General features: G+C 37.2%; 1 protein-coding gene across 2 annotated transcripts in view; it reads left to right on the top strand.

Annotated features, from left to right (window-relative positions):
• Positions 1–3,271: 3,271 nt before the first annotated feature.
• The window catches only part of VIRMA (vir like m6A methyltransferase associated), a 60,625-nt gene continuing 38,758 nt past the window's right edge, over positions 3,272–25,138 (top strand). For both annotated transcript variants that reach the window (XM_068525418.1, XM_068525417.1), the window contains exons 1-7: positions 3,272–3,378; positions 11,671–11,786; positions 15,607–15,693; positions 16,795–16,843; positions 18,365–18,533; positions 22,926–23,048; positions 23,618–23,890. In XM_068525418.1, coding sequence (XP_068381519.1) covers positions 3,316–3,378; positions 11,671–11,786; positions 15,607–15,693; positions 16,795–16,843; positions 18,365–18,533; positions 22,926–23,048; positions 23,618–23,890 — 880 coding nt within the window. In that variant the 5' untranslated portion in view covers positions 3,272–3,315. The remainder of the gene's footprint in view (positions 3,379–11,670; positions 11,787–15,606; positions 15,694–16,794; positions 16,844–18,364; positions 18,534–22,925; positions 23,049–23,617; positions 23,891–25,138) is intronic.

Genomic DNA, 25,138 nt, shown 5'->3' with positions numbered 1-25,138 from the left:
ATTTTTTGATGATGGCCATTCTGACCGGTGTGAGATGATATCTCATTGTAGTGTTGTTTTTTTAAAAAATTATTAGCACCTTTAATTAATTAATTAATTAATTAATTAATTAATTATTTGGCTGTGTTGGGTCTTCGTTTCTGTGCGAGGGCTTCCTCTAGTTGCGGCAAGCGGGGGCCACTCTTCATCGCGGTGTGCGGGCCTCTCACTATTGTGGCCTCTCTTGTTGCGGAGCACAGGCTCCAGACGCGCAGGCTCAGTAGTTGTGGCTCATGGGCCTAGTTGCTCCACGGCATGTGGGATCTTCCCAGACCAGGGCTCGAACCCGTGTCCCCTGCATTAGCAGGCAGATTCTCAACCACTGCGCCACCAGGGAAGCCCCCTCATTGTAGTTTTGATTTGCATTTCTCTAATGATTAATGATGTTGAGCATTCTTTCAACACTCCCTAACACCATACACAAAAATAAACTCAAAATGGATTAAAGACCTAACTGTAAGGCCAGACACTATAAAACTCTTAGGGGAAAACATAGGCAGAACACTCTATGACATAAATCACAGCAAGATCCTTTTTGACCCACCTCCTAGAGAAATGGAAATAAAAACAAAAACAAACAAATGGGACCTAATGAAACTTCAAAGCTTTTGCACAGCAAAGGAAACCATAAACAAGATGAGAAGACAACCCTCAGAATGGGAGAAAATATTTGCAAATGAAGCAACTGACAAAGGATTAATCTCCAAAATTTACAAGCAGCTCATGCAGCTCAATATCAAAAAAACAAACAACCCAGTCCAAAAATGGGCAGAAGACCTAAATAGACATTTCTCCAAAGAAGATATACAGATTGCCAACAAACACATGAAAGAATACCTCATTTCTTTGTTCTATGCAACAAAAGTTCTCGAAAGAGTTGTTTATACACGTTTTTTATACTCAATTCTTATTCATCTTAAAAAGTTTTATTTTTTATTAGGTAATACATGTACATGGAAATAAATTCTATTTCTGTACCTTAGCCATCAAGCTCCCATCACTGGAGGCAAAAATAACAATCAGTTTCTTGCACAATTATTTCAGAGATAGATAGTCTATAAATTCAAATACACACATGGTATGTATGTGCAACACAAAGAGTGAAGCCCAATGTAATATATGGACTTTAATTAATAATAATGTATCAATACTGGCTCATCAATTGTAATAAATGTACCATCCTGGGAAATCCCTGGCAGTCCAGTGGTTAGGAATTGGCACTTTCACTGCTGTGGCAGCCCGGGTCCAACCCCTGGTTGGAAAACTAAGAGCGGCGCAGTGCGGCCAAAAAATAAATAAATAAATAGATAAAATAAATGTACCCCCCTAAATAACGCAAAATAATAATAATAGGGGAATCCTTGATAGAAAAAAGGGGATATATAGATAGGAACTCTGTACTATCTGCTCAATTTCCCATAAAACTAAAGCTGCTCTAAAAAATAGTTTATTATTACTATTATTAGGCCAAGCCTCTTGCGGGATCTTAGTTTCCCCACCAGGGATTGAACCCGCACCCTCGTCAGTGAAAGCCTGGAGTCCTAACCACTGGACTGCCAGGGAATTCCCCCAATATTATTATTTTTTTAAATCTACCTCACACTACTCTTAGGTCAAAAAGAAAATCAAAGATAAGAAAATCAGACTATGTAAAAAAATACCAATAATAAACGCACTACATGGTATACTAGTTTCAGTTAAAGCAGAGTTTACGGAAGAGTTGGTAGACATAAATATACAGTAATAAATAAGAATATAAGTAACTTAAGTATCACCATAGAAATTAAAGAACAGCATATAAGCCTAGAGAGCAGAAAGAAGGAATTAGCAAATTCAAAAGCAGAAACTAAAGAATCAGAAAACAGAAAAATGATAAAAGTAATAAATATAAATGCAAGAAGTGGTTCTTTGAAAAAAACAAATAGCAAAAGAGATAAACACCTAATAGAGGAAAGTGGATGGGAGATTTACTTTAAAAATTAAAAATTAATTTATTATTAAATATTTCAGACATACCAAAAGGTACAAACAATAATGTTAGGCACACCTGTGAAACAACCACCAACCTAAAAAATAAAACATTACCAAAGCATTTGAAGCCCATGTGCACTTCTCAATTACATCTCCCTCTGGTTCACCACTATCTTGAAATTTCAGTGTTTATCATTCCAGTGCATTTCTTTTTAATTTTATAACATATATGTTCCTAAAAATTTGTTATTTTATATCTTTTGAACTATTTAAATGCTATATACTCTTCAATGTGTGAAGAATAAGTGTTTGCTTAACCATTTGTTAGATTATCCATGTTAGTAGATATAGCACTGGTTCATTCTTTCTACATGTTTTATACTAGTGCATTGCATAAATATACCAGAGTTTACTGATTATTTCTTATTAATGACAATTAAGTTTACAGCTTTTTAAAACTATAAAGTGTTGCCATGAATATTCTTGTATCTGTAGGTATTTCTTTGGGCACATGTGCAAGAATTTTCCTAGAAGTGGGGTAGGCATATGTAATTTTACTAGATAATTCCTAATTGCTCTCCCAAGCACTTGTGCCAATGTAGACTACGAAATAATTCCAATTGCTGCAATGTTCATCAACAGGGAGCCAGGGAGGCTTACTTTTCACTCGACATTTTAACTCTTCATGGCATTTCACGTTTTACAATTTTTTGAATTTTATTTAAATAAATTTTCACAATAAGCCTGTGGATTAGGTATTATTATTGACAATGCACCGTTTCCAGATGAGGAAACAAAAAATCTCTTCGTTTTGAGACAGTTTCCTTTCTTTTTTTAAAAAAAAGTCTTACTTTCCAACCTCGCTGACTGCACCTTTTTCCTGCCAGCCCTGTAAAGGTTGCTTTTTGGCCGGTTCACTGGGCTGGGAGTCCTGAGTTGGCTGCGTTCCCCACCCCTCCTCCGCCTCTCCTAAGCCTGCTCCACACTCCGCGCCCCCCCCCCCCCCGCCCGCGGCTGTCGTGGCTCTAAAACGCGGTAGAACGACGCGGTTTGAACCACTGGAGACGCCGTAGTCCCTCCCCTTCTTCCTCTTCCCCTCTCGGCGCTCTGAGGGCGCCCTCCGCCGCGCTGGAGAAGGCTGGGCCGGCGACTTCCGGAGGCGCGACGCGTCGCGATAGGTTCAGGCGTGCGGCGCCAGCGCTCTGGTCAACGGAAGTACCGCCGTCTCTCCCTCTCCTGAGCCGCTGTCGCCGAGCTTGGAGGGCTGCCCCGGAAGTCCTCCCCTTTCCCCGGCCCGCGGCAAACATGGCGGTGGACTCGGCGATGGAGCTGCTATTTTTAGACACTTTTAAACACCCGAGCGCTGAGGTAAGCTTTCGCGACTTGATTCCGACCCTTTTTCTCGAACTGGGGACTCTCACAAAAAATCGTTAGGCGTGTCTCGACTGTTCCTCGTGCCGATTGCTGCTTTAATTCCTCACACACACCCTCCCTTCTCCTAGGTTGGGTGTGGGCGCCGCGTCTGGGGGGGTGGGTGGCGGTTGCCACCCCCAACCCCCTACATTTCCCTGCAGTAGTTTCGGCCCCGCGTCGTCTTTGGTTGAGTTGGCTGCTCTACTTGCTTTGGTCCCCCACCCACCTCCCCAACCCCCTGGGTCCGCTTTGGGCCTTGAAAAGGATCATGGTTCTCAGGTTTACCTCAGGTGATGTTTTGGAAGTGGTCTCGGACACCTTGTGTTTGACAGTAGTGTTAGTGACCGAGCGGGTCACGTTGGCTTCCTGGTTCCCAAATCCTTTTCCGAGGTCTCTTTTCTAACGGGAGTTATGCCACCCAGATGTGACACTGATTCGGTTTAGGATTGCGGTGTTCTCCAGTTTGTCCTGAAACTTTAATAGAACTTATCTCTTGGAAAGATTTCACACGTTAGGACAAGAAGAACTTACACAGAACGTCCTTTGTGTGCAGCATACTTGTGAAGAGGAGAGAATTGTAGTCAAACTGTAAAGGACAATTGTGTTGTCGTTTTGAGGGGCGAGAGTGGGCTGTTGTAGAGTAATCGTTCTGTATGAACTTGAGCGCCCCTGAATGCATGACTGTTTCTGCCATATGTAAATTGAATAGTCAACCGGCCAAGAACGTACAGCAATGAAGTTCATAGAGAAATTCAAAGAAACCCCAGAGCTCACATTTCTCTTTCAGTGTAAACTTAATTTAGAGAACTTTTTGTTGTTGATGTTTAAATTTGGCTGCGCCGGGTCCGGGATCTTGTTTGCCGCGTGCGGGGTCCTTTTTTAGTTGCGGCATGCGGGATCTAGTTCCCTGACCAGGGATCGAACCCGGGCCCCCCGCATTGGGAGCGCGGAGCCTCAACCACTGTACCACCAGGGAAGTCCTCTAGAGAACTTTTTTTAAAAAATTGAGGTATAGTTGATTTACAATATTAGTTTCAAGTGTACAACATGGTGATTCACAATTTTTATAGATTATACTCCATTTAAAGTTATTATAAAATATTGGTTGCATTCCCTGTGCTGTACAATATATCCTTGTAGCTTATTTGTTCTATACATACAGTAGTTTGTACCTTAAGAGAGAACTTTTCTGTCTTCAAAGGTAGGGATGGTAGTGGGTAGCAGTTGTACTTTGGTACTTGTTAAATAAAAAGTTTGACAACCTTGGTCTTCTGATTATTTTAACAAATGGTTTATAGGTGTATAAAAATCAAATATTTGGAAACTTTAGCGTATCTTACTAACAGTGAATTACCTTGTGGTCTCTCATTTCATGTGGGTCAATTAGCTCTGTTTGTTCAGTGACCATACTTTTCTGACTGCAGTTCCAGCTAGGCTTTAGAAAACTCACAGTGGAGGCAGTAGTTGGATAAGAACAAACCTATCATGCGTACAGAAATAGAGAACAGTTAAAAATGAAAAAAAAGCATATGATGAATTAGTTTAGTAGTTTACTAGATCAGGAAAGTTAGCATTGATTCACTTACCATATATTTAGAAATCTAGTATTCATTCATTCTTAAGCAAGCATTGAGGACTATGGAGAGGATAGGACCGGTAGTAAATACCTTCTGGCATTGATGGAGGAAGGCTTAGTAGAGATCATATTTGAACTGAGTCTTGAAGTAGGAGTAGGGGTTTTTTGGGGATATGGAAGATTGGGATGTTTGTTCTCAAGGAGTTTATAACTAGTATTGGACATGAGGTCCGCAAAATTATGATTCAAGTTAGATTATGATGAGTGCATAGAGACAGAGTAGAAATTTCTTGAGGTTTGTCTCCTTTATTTCCAAAAAGCTTATGAGTGTCTGATATATTAGGACCCCAGTCAATATTTATTTAGCTCCCTTTGGTGGTACAAAAAAAGGCTACGTGATTTCAGAGGAGGGACAGATCACTTTTCATTTGAGAGTATCAGGGAAGACTTCATCAAGGAAGGTGGCATATGAACTTGGTCTTTGGTGGAAGAGAATATGTTCCACAGTTATATATAGGAAAGGAGGGCATTCTCCTGGAGTAGTCAGTCCTTTGGAAGGGTATGCTGAAGTAGTAGTGTGAAGTGGCACCTGATAGGCAGTTTGAAGCCAAATCACAGAGTTCCTTAAATGGTCAGCAAAGGCGTATGGGCTTTATTTTGTAAGAAATAAGTAGTTTTTGAGCAGGCAAATGCTATGATTAGTAAAATTAAGGTAGGTTAGTACACCAGTACATTGGTACATCAGTAATGCCTAAAATGGTTCAGAATAATTAGAGGTGGCAAATTGAGAAGAAAAGGTGAGACATAATGAAAACTTGAGTTAGCAGATGGGCAGTAATCATTGATAGCATTTATTTTTTAATTTTTTATTTTTTTTTAATTTTTAAAAAATGTTTTGGCTGCGTTGGGTCTTCGTTGCTGTGCGTGGGCTTTCTCTGGTTGTGGCGAGCGGGGGCTACTCTTCGTTGTGGTGCGCGGGCCTCTCATTGCAGTGGCTTCTCTTGTTGCGGAGCACGGGCTCTAAGTGCGCGGGCTTCAGTAGTTGTGGCTTGCGGGCTCTAGAGCGCAGGCTCAGTAGTTGTGGCGCATGGGCTTCGTTGCTCCGCGGCATGTGGGATCTTCCCGGGCCAGGGCTTGAACCCGTGCCCCCCGCATTGGCAGGCAGATTCTTAACCACTGCGCCACCAGGGAAGCCCAATAGCATTTATTGAATGCTTATTTTGTGCAAGACGCAGTGCTTTGGTAATTTAAATACATTATCTCTAATTCATGAATCAATTTTGAAAGATAGTTATCCCCATTTGATAGATAAGGAACTGAGCATGAGAAGTTAGGTGACTTTCCTAAAGTGGCATAGCTGAATTAAGACATACCAATGCACATTTCCTGGCTCTAAACCTGTGCAGTGCTGTGTCCCAGTGGGATTAAGGAGGAGGGAATAGGTACAATATAAATTCTGGTTGTAGAATTGACAGGATGGCAACTGATTGTGTGAGAGTAGTTAAAAATGATAGAATTCTAGTTATAGAGAACTGATGGAACTAGAGAACTAGTGGGGCCATTGTTAGTCATAGAAGAGTCTGGAAGTGGGTTTGAAGTGGCTTTGATGGGAACAAGATATTTTAGTTTTTGATTTGTTTAGTCAGACACCAGATAGGTTCTCACAGTAGGAAGTTGGGAATCTGTTTAACAATTATTTATGAAAAACACTTTTGAAGGTGAGGCATAGCTCTAGGAGGGGCAATACAGGTAGCAAAAAAACCCAAAATTTACTGCACTTGCTTTCAAAGGAATTTGTAACCTGGTAGGGAAGACAGGCATTTATTCAAGTTTCACAAGGGGAATATGTAAAGGGGTTTGAGTAGTGCTAAATGAATTACAAATTGTGTTGTGGTTTGTATGCCACTTTTAAAAAAATAAAAAATATGTTATTTTAGTAAATTTTAATTTTATTATAGAATAATTAGAATTTACAGAAAAGCAAAGGCTTTCATAGTTCCATCTTTCGTAGTCTCATCTATCATTAACAACTTTCTTAAATTTTTCACAAGTCCTCTAGTAATTAAAAAAATATATATATACATACACACGTACACTTAAATGTATACACCAACCACACACGTTAAGGTACTGATGACTATAATACTGTTTTCTGGTTTCTCTTCTCACCTAACAATGTGTTGTGCATCTTTATAAATGAAGAAGTACACCTGTACAACATTTTAAAAGTAAGCTTCATTTTCAAACATTCTCTCTCTTTTTTGACTAGGTAACACACGTATGAGGTACCAATTCAAAAGTGTGTACAGTAAAAAGTAAATCTTTTATCCCTGTCCCAAGCCATCCTGTTTTCTTCCCAAGATATTCTGTATAATATCTTTTTTATTGGTTGTGTAATAGTTCTTTAAGTGGTAATGCTATTATTTATATATTAAATTCTCATACATTTAGGCTTCTGACTTTTTACAGTGATATGATATTCTTGAGGCTAAATTGTTTTGTATGTCTTTAATTAGTCCTTTATTACTTTCCAGAGTGAAATTGCCGGCTTAAAATTCAGTCTTACGAGGGTGATTGATGTTAGAAAGTCCTACTTCATTTTAGAGTTTAGGAAGCCAATTTGGAACTCATGCAAACAGCAGTGATAATGGAAGTGGCAGGCATAGATGACATAGCCTTAGTTTACCCTTAGGAGAGGATAGGGAAGAGAAGATAGTTGCAGGAATAGGAAAGTAAGGAGAGACAGCTATAATGTGACCTTTAAACACACAATGACTTCTTCCTTAGATAGATGTGGCTGAGTCATGGAACCTGACCAATCTGTCCTTCACTTTACAGGTACCTCTCTAATCATAAACCTTCCATTCCATGGTTTCCCACTGTCAACCTGTCTTCCTAGGTTTAGGTACTCTAGATATTTTAAGCCCCTGCTTCATTGTAATATTTTTAACTTTGAGAACACAATTCAGTCAGCTCTTATTAAGCACCTGTTAAAAGTCTTTCAGGCTTCCCTGGTGGCGCAGTGGTTAAGAATCCGCCTGCCAATGCAGGGGACACGGGTTCGAGCCCTGCTCCGGGAAGATCCCACATGCCGGCAGGGCAACTAAGCCCATGTGCCACAACTACTGAGCCTGCGCTCTAGAGCCCGTGAGCCACAACTACTGAAGCCCGCGCGCCTAGAACCCGTGCTCTGCAACAAAGAGAAGCCACCACAGTGAGAAGCCCGTGCACCACAATGAAGAGGAGCCCCTGCTTGCTGCAACTAGAGAAAGCCCACGTGCAGCAAGGAAGACCCAACGCAGCCAAAAATAAATAAATAAGTAGATAGATAGATAAATAAATAAATAATTAAAAAAAGTTAAAAAAGTCTTTCATTCATTAAATGAATATGCTCAGCACTATGAATATAACAGTAAACTGAGACTTGGTTCTTGTCTTCTTGAAATACCACTCCAACAGGAGAGTTAAAAGAAGCAATTAGAATTTAGTTTGATAAGCACTCATCTAGACTTGATCTGACTTAGCTTTTAAGAGAAAGTTGACATCTGAAAGGAGTTGGGAGAGGAGCGTGGAAGGGTTCTAAGCAGAGACAGTAGCATGAGTGACGGCATAAAGATGAGGAAAACCAGGGTATGTTGGGGCTATAAATTTGGAGTGGTGAGAAGAGACCATACTTGTTTATAAGAGCAAGGAATTTGGCCTAGTGTCTAGAACTAGAGGAGTGACAGCGGAAGTGGAGGGAAATGCACAGATCTGAGAGCTGTTTAGAGGTTTAATCAATAGGACTTGATGTTTGGGTGAAGGAATTATTTAGGTGAGAGAGAATGAGAAAGAATCCAAGGATGATAATGTTTTCTCTCTTGGCCATTGTCTGGATCGTGGTGCCATCACTGATGTAGGACAGTTTAGTTTTGGACTTGTTGAGTTTTTGGTGCCAGAGGGACATTCAAATGGAGATGTCTAGTTGACAGTTGGATATAGTGGTCTGGGGCTCAGGAGAGAGGTCCTAAATGGCAATACAAATTTTTGGAGTTGACTTCTGGCAGTGAATGAAAAACTTATTTCTTGTAATTCTATTGATTGTGTTTAGCTACTCTGCCCTATTTTCCTCCCACATTTTGCCCTCTAGGCTTGGTGAACTATGCTTGTAATTTCTTGAACCTTCCAAGTTCTTGTTTGCATTCCTTTTGCACATGCTTCTCCCTTTGCCTAGAAAGCTCTTTCTCCCTCTGTTCCACTGATTCTTGTTTTCCTTAAACACTTACTTAGATCAGGTGCTACTTCTTTTGGGAAGCCTTCCCTGACACTCTTCTTTTCTCCCCACAAATATTTGCCCACAGTCTGATTTAGGTAAGTACGCTTTTGAATTTTCATAGTTTCCTGTGTGAGTCTGTATCATAGCAATTTATCTATTCATCTGCTACAGTAGATTGTACCTTAATGGCAGGGATTATGTTTTGTCTTTATATTCTCAGGACCTAGCATACCTTGGAACATTATAGACATTTAGTAAGTGTTTCAAAATAAATGTTGAATAAAAGTGGTAGCAACTAATATAAAAACTCTTCTACTTACAAACAAAATAGATTTTGAAAGGCTATTTGTAAAACCTCAAGTTCATTTTTTTAGGTCCACAGTGACTACACCCTAACTACTACTAATACCATTCATTAATTAGCAGGGGGCAGGGTGGAAGGAGGTTAGAATAAATAAAGTTTTGTTGTAAGTTTCCTTTGTAAATATTAATGAGAATTTTTAACCATATAAGCAAAGGAGCTTCTGTATAGTAGACTTTTTAAGTAGAGGAGTTCTTTACAGGACGGAAACAGAACCAAAGTTTGAGGCAGAATGCTTATTTCTTTTATATAAATCTACTGTAATATTTATTGAATACCTATAGTATGTTTGTAATAATTAGGATACAATTTCAGCTGCTTTCATAAAGTCAGGATAACAGTGGGTTAGATAAAATAGGGTTTTCTCTTTCAATCTGGTTTTAAGTATTCTAGGGCTAATGTGACAGCTCTGCATTGTCAGAGACAGGTTCCTCTCCCATTCTTAGGGAATTGCCTGCATTGTCCAAGACAGCTTACCATAACATGTGTTCTAGAAAGGCAGCAGAGTATAGAAGAAGAGGTGGCAGGAGTTTCTGAAGTCTGAATCTTCCCTTTAAGGACATGACCCAGAGTTGCCTACATCATTTCCATTTACATCCCATTGATCAGAATCTAGCAATCACATGTTCACACTGGCTTCCCAGGATATGGGAAATTCAGTTTTTAGTTTACTTTTGCCCAACTCAAACTTCTCTAGAAGAAGAGTTGTATTGGAAAACAAACAGCAATCAGCCACACTTTGCATTCATCCTGTTTCTTTTATATCTTTGAGAGTATAAAGTACACTTGAATAGTTAACATTATGTTAAGATTTCTATACCTATATATTTAATTATATTTAATCTCTGAGCTTAAAATGCAAAATTGGAAAGTCATCCTCTGTCACATTTTAGGAAAGACTCATTTGACTAGTCTTTTGGTCTGTTGATAGGCACAGTATTCTTTGCAGCTTCAAGAGGCACTTAGGACTCAGTCTTTCTAGATGCAAATAATATGAACCATTCTTATTCTAAACTTTGACCACTAGGTAATGATGTTTAGCTGAACTGCTAGGAAAAGTTGATATAAAACAGTCGTCCAAAAACAATGTAAAAAATTTCTTTTAAAATTATTGATCGCAAGAACTACATTTGTCTGATCTTGTATCAAATGATACATAGAAATAAATGTACACTAAATTTATGCTATCCATTTATGTTATTATAATAAATTCTTAGTTTGTGGATTTTTTTTCCTTTTTTAAATTTGAGAGGGTTTACCTTAACTGTTCGGTGCCTAAATGGCTTCCCTTGATCTCTTGATATTAGTACGTAAGTTTGGTAAATTAAGCTAATTTAAGTAGAGAGTCACAATCTCTCATCTATAATTCAGAAATTCAAAAATGGCAGAAAAGTCTGCCCTAAATACATCTGGCCACATGCTCTGATTTGAACTGATATGATGCTAGTTATAATCTTTATTTAGTATGACTGTTTATACATGTTGCTGCAGAAGTATTAATGTTTTGGTTACAAGGTACTGCCCCAGAAGCCACTGGGGGTGTTAAGTAATATGTAGTGTTTGTATCATTTGCTTTCTAAAAATCTGAAAAGTCAGGATTCTGTTTTGTCTTTGGCTGGCGCTGCCTGGTGTGCGGGATCTTAATGCCCTGACCAGGGATCAAGCCCGTGCCCCTTGCAGTGGAAGCGCGTAGTACTCATCACTGGACCACCAAGGAATTCCAAAAGTCAGGATTCTGAACGGTGTCTGGCTCCAGAGGTTTCCAGTAAAGGATTGTAGGTCTATATTGGCCTAAGCAAAACATCAGCAGGGAAGCAGATGCAGGAAATGTTGTTATACAAATGGAGAAATTTAACTAGGTACATTTGATTGTCAGATATTTTTAAGAGTGATTTTTAATACCATTATAAATAATGTAATAGCACTGTTTCAATGATGTGGTGTTTATTTTAAAATTATTTGTGGCATTCTGAATGAAACAAATTGAAGTGAATAAATTTTGAATAGACAAAGTGTTTTGCTTACAGTATATTCCTCTCCCCCTTTTTCTTAAAGCAAAGTTCTCATATAGACGTGGTTCGTTTTCCATGTGTGGTTTATATCAATGAAGTCCGAGTCATACCCCCAGGAGTAAGAGCCCATAGCAGCTTGCCTGACAGTAGAGCATATGGGTAAGTCAGTTTTCTTTTTTAAAAGTACTTTTGACTAAAGTTGATCTAGAAACATACTCTTAAATGCAAAAATTTAAGGTAATATTTTGTAAGTAGAAAACAAAAAACCTAAAACTTTATTCAGTTATGGTTATGCTATGTTGCATTGTAATTGACTTTAGGTTTTCTGTATAATCCATATATTATTATAAACTTGAAAAGAGTCATTATTTGACCTGAGTACTAGATTAAGTTTTTCTTTCTTCATTTCTTTTTTTTTAATTGGTGGAAATAGGTTTATGTTTTCCAAACCATTCTAGGGTGGCACAGTATAGTAGAAGAAGTATTTTTAACGTGACTTTTTCCTTGAAAGTAAATAAAAATGAGTCTGAATATTTAGAAATATATCTTTTATTATGTTGCTACATTTTTTATTATATTATTTTATAGTATCAGTTTTCATGACTTATTGGTGATCTCCTTAGCCTGATATGTGTGTCTTTTTATAAATATGTAGCTTCACATTAGCCATTAGTTGTACTGAGCACGTAGTTATTTGAGCATCATTTCTCTTTCTTAGGCTCTTTGTGAAATAAACCAAATGTAAGACATGGTTCCTGATGTAGAGTTGTTTTTTTTTTTTTTTTTTAATCTTTTTTTAATTTTTATTTTTTGGCCATGCAGTACGGCTTGTGGGATCTTAGTTTCCTGACCAGGGATTGAACCTGGGCCATGGCAGAGAAAGCACCAAGTCCTAACCACTGGACCTCCAGGGAATTCCCTATTGTGGAGTTGTTGATAATTTTAACAACTGACATAAAACAGAGGAATTTGATCTTTGTTGTAACATGAATAATCATCTTCTTCTGATTTTAATTACATGAATTGGAGATGAAAGCTAAATTTTGGTTATAGAAACATGAATATGTATAATAAATATATCTGTGGGTTTTTAGCTTATGGCCTAGGTGTTACTCTTATGTATCAGTGCCACATTTTGTTATGTCCATGCTGCGATAGCTCAGTTTCTATTACCTGAAAGAGTTAAGCCAGCTACAGGGGTGACTGTTAATGGTACAGATTCAAAGTTAAGGGCTCATTTCTTCATAATTGTGAAAAGTAGTTGGTTATTCGTAGAGGTAGATATACAAATCTTCAAATGTTTTCAGGTCAATCAAAGGTAAAACAAATACAAAACAAAACAGTAAGAATGATTAGTATTTGTAATGACAAATCATTGTAATTGACTTCATATCTTTTTTGCCATGTGTAAGGAAATAAAAACTCCTGTGTTCCTGTATTTCTTTCTACTTTTCCTATGTGTGTAGAATGAGAAAGATGGAGTAATGATAGTGTATCCAGCAGTCTTCTCTAACTGTACTGCTTTTGGTCAAGAAAGGTCTATTAGTTATCTGTTGCTGTATAACAAACTGTAGCAAATTTAGCAACCTAATCCCCCCCTATTTCTGAGGGTCAGGAACCTGGGAGCTGCTTGATTGGCTCAAGTTCCCTCATAAGGTTATAACTAAGATATAGGCTTTGGGTTGCAGTCTCAGATTTGACTGAGGCTGGGGAATTTTAGAAGCCTGTTCACATGACTGTTGGCAGATCTTCAGTTCTTTGCCAGGAGATCCTTTCTATGGGTTGCTTATGTCACAGCATGTATTTTTGCAGGGTGAGTGATCCAAGAATGAAAGTGAGAGAGCATGCCCAAGAAGGAAGCCACAGTTGCTGTATTTTATAACTTAATATCAGAAATGGCATACTGTGACATACTTCAATATACTGCTTTTACTATATTCTGTTGATTACATATTCTGCTGGTACAGTGTGGGAGGGAACTACACAGGGGTGTGAATACCAGGAAGCAGGGGTCTTTGGGGGCCATTTTGGAGGCTGGCTACCACAGCAGGCAATATGAATCTCTGCCATTAGCTGCAGTGGGTAAGAGTATTTGTTACATTTCCGCTCTTCTTATCTCTCTCCTTTTTCTTAGCTGGGCGTGAATGGCTGTTCATGTTTTAATAGTTCCAAATATGAAATTATTATCAGAAACAACTTGATACACAGTATGTTGTAGAACAGTAAAATAAGGTATTGATTCAGTAATACAAATATGTAAGATGTTGGGAAGCCTGAAATCTCAAGGTTGAAAGTAATGTTAGAGATGATATATTTGTACAGCACACTTTATGATAGTATTTTTTCTCATTATGAAATTCAGAACTATGTCAGGTAAAATTAAAACCCCTGTTACCCCTCCATTCTGAGAGAATCTTAACATTTGAGGCCATGTGTTTTTAAATTTATATGTGTGCGTTTGTATATATATTTTGTTTTTTGTGTTTTGTAAATGTGGTATCTTATGTGAGGTTAGGTTTTAGAGTCAACAAGTTTTAAGATGAAAGTCTAGTGGAGTCAAATTACCATTGATTCTTTTTTTTTTTTTTTTTTTTTTTTTTTTTTTTTATTTATTTATTTTTTTTTTAAACATCTTTATTGAAGTATAATTGCCTTACACCATTGATTCTTTAAATCGCTTTTCAGTGACCAGGACCTGAGTCTTTGGTGCTTCCAGAGGAAAGAATTTGCATTTCAGTCCTTTTTCCTTTCCTTGAGATGTTGGAGGCCAGGGTCTGGTTTGAAGAGGAAGGATAGGACAGAGAGACTAGAGCTGTTGAGCACATATAGTTGAATTTGTGTAAGATAAAATGTATGATTCTGCTCTGATCCCACTGCATGCTATTCTGTGTATTCCTTTATTTCATTTAACATTATGTCAGGAGTACTTCACATCATTTAAATTTATTTGAAAATATGATTTCTAATTACTGCATAATCTAACAAATCAATGTACTCTTATTTATTTGGCTAGTTCTTAAAGTGGAGACCATTAGATGGTTTTTAGTTTTCAAATTATTAGTATAATGCACCTCCTCTTGAAAAAAAGTCTTTGTATATTAGTGTTTCCATAGAAACACTTTGTAGAGAAAAGTATTTTTGGATCAAATGGTGTGAACATTTTCTCAGTCTCCTGAATTTTATTGCCATATTGTCTTTCAGAATGATTGTACCTGTTTGTAATTCTACCAGAAATACATAAGGGAATCTCTTTCAGAGTACTCTGGGCATTACACTTTTTACCATTTGGATTTTTTATAAATAAACAACAAAGCATGCATTGTTTAAAAATCAAGATTTTAGTTGAGCCTAAGGAATTTCAGCAAGCGTGTAGCAAGGTTTCATTCTAATGCAAATTAAATAGGCTTTATCTTGATTATAGAAGTCTATAGAAAAATCAAAATATTTATGTAAATTAGTGCTATATACAAATTTCAGTCTGGGCTTTAAGTCACAATTTAGGACTCTGATGCTCAAATTATTATTATAGTCCTGTATGAATGTGGGTTAAATTGAAATTAAATGGTAATTATTATTTACAACTTAAAGTTAGTTAACTCCTGATTCTTTTTGCTAATAGAATAATGATATAAGGAATTATAAAACTAGATATCATGATTAATTAGCATTTGCATTAAAATACATTAAAAAATTTAAATATCTTTGTGTTTTAAAATGGTCCAAGTAGCAGGCGAAAGATATTTTATGGCTAAAAATTTTTCAGTAATACTCAAAGTGAATAGTTGACTACTTGAGAATTGGATGTGAATAAAATTACAGGAAATATTGCAGTTAACTCCGTGTTTTTGTTATTTACATATTAGGAATATTTTATCTTAATTCTAGAATTGCTCTTAAATTTGTACTTACTTTGTTTTTTGTTTTAATTTAGGAACTGATTATTGTAAAGGCTGACGTTTCAACTTTGTTTCATTCACAGGGAGACATCACCGCACACATTTCAATTAGACTTATTCTTTAACAATGTAAGCAAACCAAGTGCCCCAGTTTTCGATAGGTTGGGAAGGTATGTACTTACTAGGTAATTTCACCAGAAACTCATAAGTTAGTAAGCAAAACCTTTTTATTCTTTAGATAGAAGAAAAGGCTATGTATGGTGGTAGACCCAAGAACTCAGGGTTTAATTTTCTCAATTGACAATATTAAGGAAATGTCAAGCTCCTAAGAACATGTTGAGTTTATTTATAAAATAAAATTTTAAATGTGTGAAACATTAACCATCTTTTGTTTGCTTTTTATTGATGTATGCATTATACATATCACATGATTTGATAATACCCTTCTAATTTGGAAAAGATTACTTTTTGATTCTTAAAAAAACCTATATAAACACATTGAGATTTTGTCTATGTTTTTTACATCACACTACTACATAATTTAAAATTCCATAGTCACATTTTTGTAAAATGAGAATTTTGTTAATAGTTACTCCTATTTTGAATTACGTGATACATGCTAGATATGACTAACACTAGTTGTTTTGATGTCTACAAATGAATTAACCGTCAGATGGGTTTACTCATTTATAAAAACTCATTTATAAAAAAAAAATTTTTTAAAGGCAGCTTAAAAATGGAATATTTTCTGTCCCTGTCAGGAATTAAGTTTTCTAGATTTTGCTTATTCTTTTATTGATTCTCCACTCATTTATTATTAAATTATATTGATAATTTAACCTCTTTTTAAAATGAAGGGAACCTAGGTAATCTGAAGCAGCTAATTTTTAATATTATAGAATGTTATTCTTATGTCAGTACCTGATAAAAATAGGTGCTTTTTAAAAATTTTGGTCCCAGTATACATTTTTTTTGAAGACTATAATGCTATGGGTCTCTACTCTGGCTGTACATTAGAATTACCTGGGATGCTTTTAAACAAACATTGATTCTCACACACACCTCAAAGCAATTGGACCAGAATCTCTGGGGGGTTTGTTTTATACTTTTTCTTGATATCATTTTGTGGAGAGTAAATTAAACCCAAACTTTGTAGTTCATTAAAACACAAATCTAGCATTTGATTGAAATATATGAATCTAGAAAAACTTCTTCATGAACTGTGATGTTCAGTGTTTGAGCATATATATTTATTCCTACTCTTTTGGCAGCCTGGAATATGATGAGAATACTTCCATCATCTTTAGACCCAACTCAAAGGTAATTGTAGAAGTCAGTTTTCAACTTGTTACTACCGTTGTTCTCACCTCCATTCAGAGTTTTTGATCCAGATAAACCAGTGATGCAGAATGTCAACTTACTTGGTTCTAGTTCTGCAGAATATCATCATTTCTTGTCTGATTCCTCTTGTATTCCAGAAGCTATTTTAAAATGGAGCAAAGATGTTGTAATGCTATTATCTACCCATATAGCCCTTTATTCTAATTTTATACTTGGGTCAGGAAGAAGCCAGCATCTGTGCTTTTCCTTCTTTTCATTTAGGTGGGCAAATTCAGAAGATGACAGGCAGGTAAATTATTATTAAACACCATTGTACCTTAATTAAGTTTTCTTTAAAAATTCATATTTCATACTTCTTCCTTGCGTATCAAAAGTGTCTTTTTCTTGATACCAAATGCCATTCTAAAAGCATCTAAAAGATCTGAATCATGGAAGAGCCAAAATCCAAAAATAATGGTGATCTAATATGGGACTACTCAGCCTGCTGTTTGTTTTTGGTGGGGGATGGGTATTTAATCCTCTGCACCTTGTTTAGACTAAAAATTGTATTCTTTATCTATTTATCTTCCTTCCAGTGGTATTTCTGTTTAGAGTTTGTCAATCCATGGGCATAGTCTTTGAGCCTTTCTTCTGGTCCCCGATTTCCCTTTGCTAGAGTTTGCTAAGGTTAGCAAGGAGAATAATAATTTTTTTCTTCCTCTAGAACCCTCTAGGGTTCCATTACCACTTATTATTTCATCTTTACCCAACACTGTAGAGTGGGAGGAGAACTCAGAAGTCAGGGGCTTTGGTTTCTAGCCAAATTTTTCTACTGACGCTCTCATTTTCTTATTTGTTGATAATGTTTTCTCTGATTACCTCTCATAGTTATTGTGAAGATAGAGTGATTAATAGATAAGCTCTGAAAAACATAAAGTTATTTTATAAGGAAATATTGAGGGTTAATGGCATTGATAAAATCTTTGATCTTTTTAGGATAAAGTTTCTTAGCAAAAACAATTTGTTTAATGCCTCTGGTTACCCTTACTTTTTAAGTACAATGTAGATACATAGAATATACCTGCATGTCATGTAAAAAGAATGCTGTATAATTTTATAGGCTTTGTAGTTCTTGAGACTGGGCACAATTTGTACTTTTGTGTATCTCCATGACCCCTGTAACTATTTGGGTTTAATTTATGAATTGGCAGTAGCTCCCTCGTAATTTCCTTCTCATTTTTCTTTTCTTGGTTGGGAATCTGGTTATGCTTTTTGAATAGGATTGGCCTAAAGTATAGAACTGGGGAGATGTAGTCCTGAGACAGTTTTAGGTATGGTAACTCTGGAGGGCCATGCAAAAGTTGTGCCTCTGGGTGAATTTCCACCAGTATTGACCTTTGCATTTCAGCATACTTTTATACTTTAGTTGAACCACAAACTAATTTGATATCAGTTTACTTCTGACATAGTAAAACATTCATTTGAAAGATATCTCTTCCCCTCCCCCTCCCCCCAAATCAGGTGAATACTGATGGTTTGGTGCTAAGAGGCTGGTACAACTGTCTGACACTGGCAATATATGGATCAGTGGATAGAGTCATAAGTCATGACAGAGACTCTCCACCACCTCCACCTCCACCTCCACCACCTCCCCAGCCACAGCCAAGTTTGAAAAGGAATCCAAAACATGGTGAGAATTTAATTTAATTTAATTTTTATTATTTACTTTTGGCTGTTTTGGGTCTTCGTTGCTGTGCACAGGCTTTCTTTAGTTGTGGCGAGCAGGGGCTATTCTTTGTTGCAGTGTGCGGGCTTCTCATTGCGGTGGCTTCTCTTGTTGCAGAGCATGGGCTCTAGGCGCGTGGGCTTCAGTAGTTGTGGTGCATGGGCCCAGTAGTTGTGGTGCATGGGCTCTAGGGCACATGGGTTTCAGTAGTTGTGGCACACTGGCTCAGTAGTTGTGGCTCATGGGCTTAGTTGCTCCACGGCATGTGGGACCTTCCAGGACTGGGGATCGAACCCATGTCCCCCTGCATTGGCAGGTGGACTCTTAACCACTGCGCCACCAGGGATGTCCCCTTGGTGAGAATTTTAAATTTGCTTTTATCAGTGACACTTATGTTCATTATAGTAGGAAAAGGTAACTCAAAGGACTCTTATACTTTTTGAACCTTGTTTAAGGCTTGACAAGTTATCTGTCAGTCTCCCATTCTTTCCTATAAGAGTGTCTTTTATGTTGAAGTGGTTGCATTTTATTTTCTTCCTCTACTTTGCAAGAATGCTTTTTTAATTGACCCAAGGTGTTTTTTTTTCATTTAAAATATGTATATGATATATAATCCATGGTTATTCATGGTTTACTATGAAAATTGTCTTTCAAAGAATTGAAGAATAGGTAGTAAAGTTGGTAGGTGTTTTTGGAATACTCATGTTAATGGCATTTGTTTTATCAGGACTGCATTTCAAATTTCCTTAGATGTCTAAATCTTAGCTAAGGCAGATTTTCCTGCTTTTGAGAACCTTTTGCTTATTAACTCAAGACAAGAAAAATAAAAACTCTAGGGACTTCCCTGGTGGTCCAGTGGTTAAGACTCCCGCTTCCAATGCACGGGGCATGGGTTCATTCCCTGGTCAGTGAACTAAGATTCCATGTGCCTCATGGCGGGGAGAAAAAAAATAAAACAAACAGGGGCTTCCCTGGTGGTTCAGTGGGTAAGACCCTGCGCTCCCAATGCAGGGGGCCTGGGTTCAATCCCTGGTCGGGAAACTGATCCCTCATGCATGCCGCAACTAAGGGTTCATGTGCCACAACTGAGAGTCCACATGCCACAACTAAGAGTCCACGTGCTGCAGCTAAGACCTGGCGCAGCCTAAATAAATAAATAAATATTAAAAAAATAAAAATAAAGCACAAGCAACTTTATAAAAAAACAAACAAAAAACCTCTAATAAACTTTAGTGACTTTCATTTTATAGACTCATGTTTTCCAGGGTCTCTTTTCCTCACTCTAGTATTACTCGAAAGCTGTTGAACTAAGGAGATTTGGGAATAAATTTTGAAATTATCGTTGAGGTCATAGGGGAAAATATTTTGCTTTACAATTAGTATTTTATGAGCACAAATAAAATGACCATTGTTTCTCTTAAATCCTTATATAATAGTGTGGTGTGAGATCTTTGCTCTGATGGTGGTCACACACTGTAGTTTAATCTTTTTTCTTATATCTTACCTGCTAAGCACAGGTAAATTAATTGACCATATATGCATGGATTTATTTCTGGGCTCTCTGTTCTGTTCCATTGACCTTTGTGTCTCTTTTTATGCCAATACCATACTGTTTAAAGTACTACTGCTCTGTAACGTTGTTTGTAACGTTGTGTGATACCTCCAGCTTTATTCTTCTTTCTCAAGATTGCTTTGGCTCTTTGGGGTCTTTGATGGTTCTATACAAGTTTTAGGATTGTTGTTCTATTTCTGTGAAAAATGCCATTGGAATTTTGGTAGGGATTGCATTGAATTTGTATATTGCTTAGGGGAGTATGGACTTTTTTTTTTTTGGCCACGCTGTGCGGCTTGCGGGATCTTGGTTCCCTGACCAGGGATTGAACCCGGACCCCCTGCAGTGGAAGTGTGGAATTCTAACCACTGGACCGCCAGGGAAGTCCCCCTAGTATGGACATTTTAACAGTATTAATTCTTCCAATCCATGGGCACAGAATATCTTTTCATTTATTTGTGTCTCCTTCAGTCTCTTTCATCAATATCTTGTAGTTTTCAACATACATGTATTTCATGTCCTTGGTTAAATTTATTCCTAAGTGTTTTATACTTTTGGATACAATTGTAAATGGGATTTTCTTAATTTCTCTTTCTCGTAGTTCATTATTAGTGTATAGAAATGCAACCTATTTTTGGGTATTGATCTTGTGTCCTACAGATTTACTGTATTTGTTTATTAGTTCTAATAGGTTTTTAAAAATTTTTTATCTATTTTTATTTTTGGCTGCATTGGGTTTTTGTTTTGGCATGTGGGATCTTCATTGCAGCATGCGGGATCTTTCATTGCAGCATGCGGGATCTTCGTTGCAGTGCATGGGCTTCTCTCTAGTTGTGGCAGGCGGGTTTTTCTCTCTCTAGTTGTGGTGCGTGGTCTCCAGAGAACGTGGGTTCTGTAGTTTGCAGCACGCGGCTCTCTAGTTGAGGCGCACGGGCTCAGTAGTTGTGGTGCATGGGCTTAGTTGCCCCGCGGCATGTGGGATCTTAGTTCCCCGACCAGGGAATCAAACCAATGTCCCCTGCGTTAGAAGGTGGATTCTTTACCACTGGACCACCAGGGAAGCCCCTCTAATAGGTTTTTAATGGAGTCTTTAGGGTTTTCTTTATATTATACAGGTTTCCCCTGCTGTCTGAAATAGAGTGTTCCTATGAAACCTTTCATACACCAAAATGGTATAAAACGAAGAAACAATCACCTTAGGACACATCTTGCTAATGGACGCACAAAATAAATTGAGATAAAGCCCAGATGCTCACAGACATAGTTCAAAGCTATGGTGGCTAAATGCTGAGATGCTGAGTGTAGTTGCCAGGGAAGGAGCTTGGCAGTGCCACTCTCACTCTTTGGGGTTATGTTGCCTCTATAACAGCTCAGTGCAAAACAAATGCTTAACACTTATTTTCTCTTTTCACATTTTTTTGTAAAAGTGAAAATCCACTTTGGATTTCTTTTGGTTAGTGAAAACAGGTACTAAGATAGGTCTTTTGTAAAAGTGAAATGGCATAAAATGAACTTCCAAAAAGCAGGGTATACCTGTATCAGGTTATCTGCAAAGAGCGGCAGTTTTACTTCTTCCTTTCCAATTTGGTTGCCTTTTATTTCTTTTTCTTGCCTAATTGCACTGGCTAGGACTTCCAACACTATGTTGAATAAAAGTGGCAAGAGGTGGGTATCCTTGTTCTGTTCTTGATCTTAGAGGAAAAGCTTTCAGTTTTTTACCATTGAGAATGATGTTAAAGCTATGGGCTTGTCACATATGGCCTGTTATGGTGTGGTACATTCCCTCTATACCTGTTTTGTTGAGAGTGTTTATCATAAATGATTTTGAATTTTGAAAAATGATTTTACTGTATCTGTTGAGATGATCATATGATTTTTAGCCTTCATTTTGTTAATGTATCACATTGACTAATGTGCAGATGCAGAACCACTCTTGCATCCCTGGAATAAATGCCACTTGATCATGATGTATGATCCTTTTAATGTATTATAGAATTTGTCTTGCTAATATTTTGTTGAGGATTTTTGCATGTATGTTCATCAGGGATATTGGCCTGTAACTTTCTTTTCTTGAGGCATCCTTGTCTACTTTTGGTATTAGGGTAATGCTGGCCTTGTAAACGAGTTTGGAAGACTTTGAGAAAGAAGGACTGGTATTAATTCTTCTTGGAATATTTGGTAGAATTCATCAGTAAAGACGTATGGTCCTGGACTTTTGTTTTTGGGAGGTTTTTGATTACTGATTCAATCTCCTTATAGTAGTTGGTCTGTTCAGATGTTCTATTTAATCATGATTCAGTCTTGGTAGGTTGTATGTTTCTAGGGCTGTATCCATTTCTTCTAGGTTGTCCAGTTTGTTGGTGTATAATTATTCATAGTAGCTTGGTATGATCCTTTGTTTTGGTGGTATCAGTTGTAGTATCTCCTCTTTCATTTCTGATTTCGAGTCCTCTTTTTTTCTCGGTAAGTCTAGCTAAAGGTTTGTTAATTTTATCTTTTCTAAGCTTGTAGTTTCATTGATCTTTTCTATTGTCTGTAGCCTTATCACAGCATCTGACAAAGTCTCCATTTCTCTGGGATAATGCCCAAGAGTTACATACATTATATTTTGGTATATGGGACATCAGAAATTCTAACTTTCCCATTATAAACTAATTAGCAAAATTTCTGTTACATGTCAGGAAGGAAAAAGTTAATAAATTCTGAAGATGAAAACTCAAATGAGGAATAGCATTTTTGTCGTGCATTTATTTCGCTATACTTAAGTCATTTGAAAGTTCTTTTTCTTTTTCTAATAAAATTAGCTGATGGGGAGAAAGAAGATCAGTTTAATGGAAGCCCTCCGAGACCACAGCCAAGGGGACCAAGAACTCCACCAGGACCCCCTCCACCTGATGATGATGAGGATGATCCCATGCCATTGCCAGGTAGAAATAATATCAGTGATAGTTTTTTTTCCCCCTCTTGATTAATGTTAATAGTACTTTTTGATTAAAGAAAAAAAATTAGATGCTGGTAATCAAATCTTGATGAATATCCTCTGCCCCCATTCTGTGCAGTGTTTTCTTGTGTTTTTTTGTTGGCAAGTGAATTTGTTAAAAGAAAAAAAATCAGTTAATTAATTCGAAGCTGAAGCAACATTACTTTGAAAATAAAATGTTAATGTGCTATAGTGGTACGTACAGAACAGCACCAGTAAAAATAAACAGTAGGTATCGGAAGAGATAAAAATCTGTATAGTTACTTAATAGCTAAAAAAGAAGAGGATTATTGTATTAGAACATAACATAGCATACTTTATTAATTCTCACTGTATAAAGTTGTGTACTGTATACTCAATATTTTTTAAAAGCAAGTAATTCTACCACTTTTTCTTTTAAGGGTGTTATGAGCTAAATCATCCAGAATGTCATTAAGTAGTTGCAGTATCCAGTCCTTCTGCCTCATGTTATTTAAAAAGTCAAAATAATCTGTGCCTTAAACCTCAATTTTTCAGTGTCTGGTGACAAGGAAGAGGATGCTCCTCATAGAGAAGATTACTTTGAGCCCATTTCTCCTGATCGGAATTCTGTTCCCCAGGAAGGTCAATATTCTGATGAAGGAGAAGTAGAAGAGGAACAACAAGAAGAAGGAGAAGACGATGAAGATGATGTGGATGTCGAGGAAGAAGAGGATGAGGATGAGGATGATCGCCATACAGTAGATAGTATCCCTGAGGAGGAAGAGGAAGATGAAGAGGAAGAAGGTGAAGAAGATGAAGAAGGTGAAGGTGGGTTAAATTAGCTAGGACTTTTTGGTTTTAAGTGCTAGAAACTAGCTTGATTTAGCTTTTAGTAATGCAAAAGAATTTGTAGCAGAGATAAATGGCTTTCAAGAAACCTAAGAGTCAGACTGTAGCTGGGCCTTAAGACTCGACTAGAGCTGGGATTTCCATCTTTTCTTTGTTTTGTGTTTCTAATTTATATTCTGTTAACTAACTGTTATATCTCTATTCACCCCACATGTTTAATCTCTCTTTAACCAGCCAGTCTAAACTACCTGGCTGTGTCTCAGATCCAGATCCAGTTGTCTGGGAGAGAGATGCTGTTTGGCTTGCTGTGGTATCAGCTGCCCCTTGATACCATCAGCTTTGTCCAGGGAAGCAGGGATATGCAGCAAATACATGGTGATTAGGGATTTGGTGATATGTTTTGAGAGTAAAGGAGTGGTGTTTTTAAGCTGGGTGGAATTGCTAAAGATGTCTGCCACCTAGATATTTTGGCAAAATGCTACATTATTTTTAGAAATTCAGAAGGAAAAATCTCAATTACTCAGGGACATATGGCAGCATTATGCAGTCCTTTAGTTAGGCTTTATTTTTCCTTTGAAAGCAAAAAGAGATATTTAAGCTAATTGGCTCTTAATTTCTCCAATAAATGGAATGTAGTGTTAAAGTATTTATGTAAAATGACAGATTATCTGCCTTGTTCTTTTATAAGATAGTAAGGGTGAGCGTCGTTCTACATGAGAGAGAGGACCATTCTAGTATCACAGGGGCCCTTTTACAAAATATAAATAATTGGGTTATTGAGTGATAACCTTTTTAGCTTAACCCCATTTCCATATTACCACAAAATCCTTTTTAGATTTATTGTATTTGACTGGCAAGTAGTAGTTAGATTTCATGCAGGCTTTGTTAATCAGATGACATTTTTATAGAGAAGGTGAGAGAATGAGGCTGGTTAATTTGATTTTTACCAGAAGACATCTGGTGGTTGTTCCAGAGTCAAGTCTCTATAGGCCCTTCCTTTTCAAATATGAGTGTATTGCTATGGCTAAATTGTTTTGAGCTAAAGAATGTCAAAAGAGGGCTGTTACTCGAGGAATACTGTGGAACCATTTCCTTTTCTTTCTTAGGCTGTAATTGCACATCTCTGTTTTACCACAGCCAGGTACTAGTAGTGTTAAAAAGTAAAACCAACAAGTTTTCCGTCTCTAGTCCTGTATTACTTCTAGTCCTGTATTAATAAATAGAGGA

Source organism: Eschrichtius robustus, chromosome 17 (assembly GCF_028021215.1).
Source record: "Eschrichtius robustus isolate mEscRob2 chromosome 17, mEscRob2.pri, whole genome shotgun sequence".
NCBI lineage: Eukaryota > Metazoa > Chordata > Mammalia > Artiodactyla > Eschrichtiidae > Eschrichtius > Eschrichtius robustus.
The sequence above is the reverse complement of the archived record's forward strand: the minus strand, read 5'-3'. Positions and strand labels throughout refer to the sequence as shown.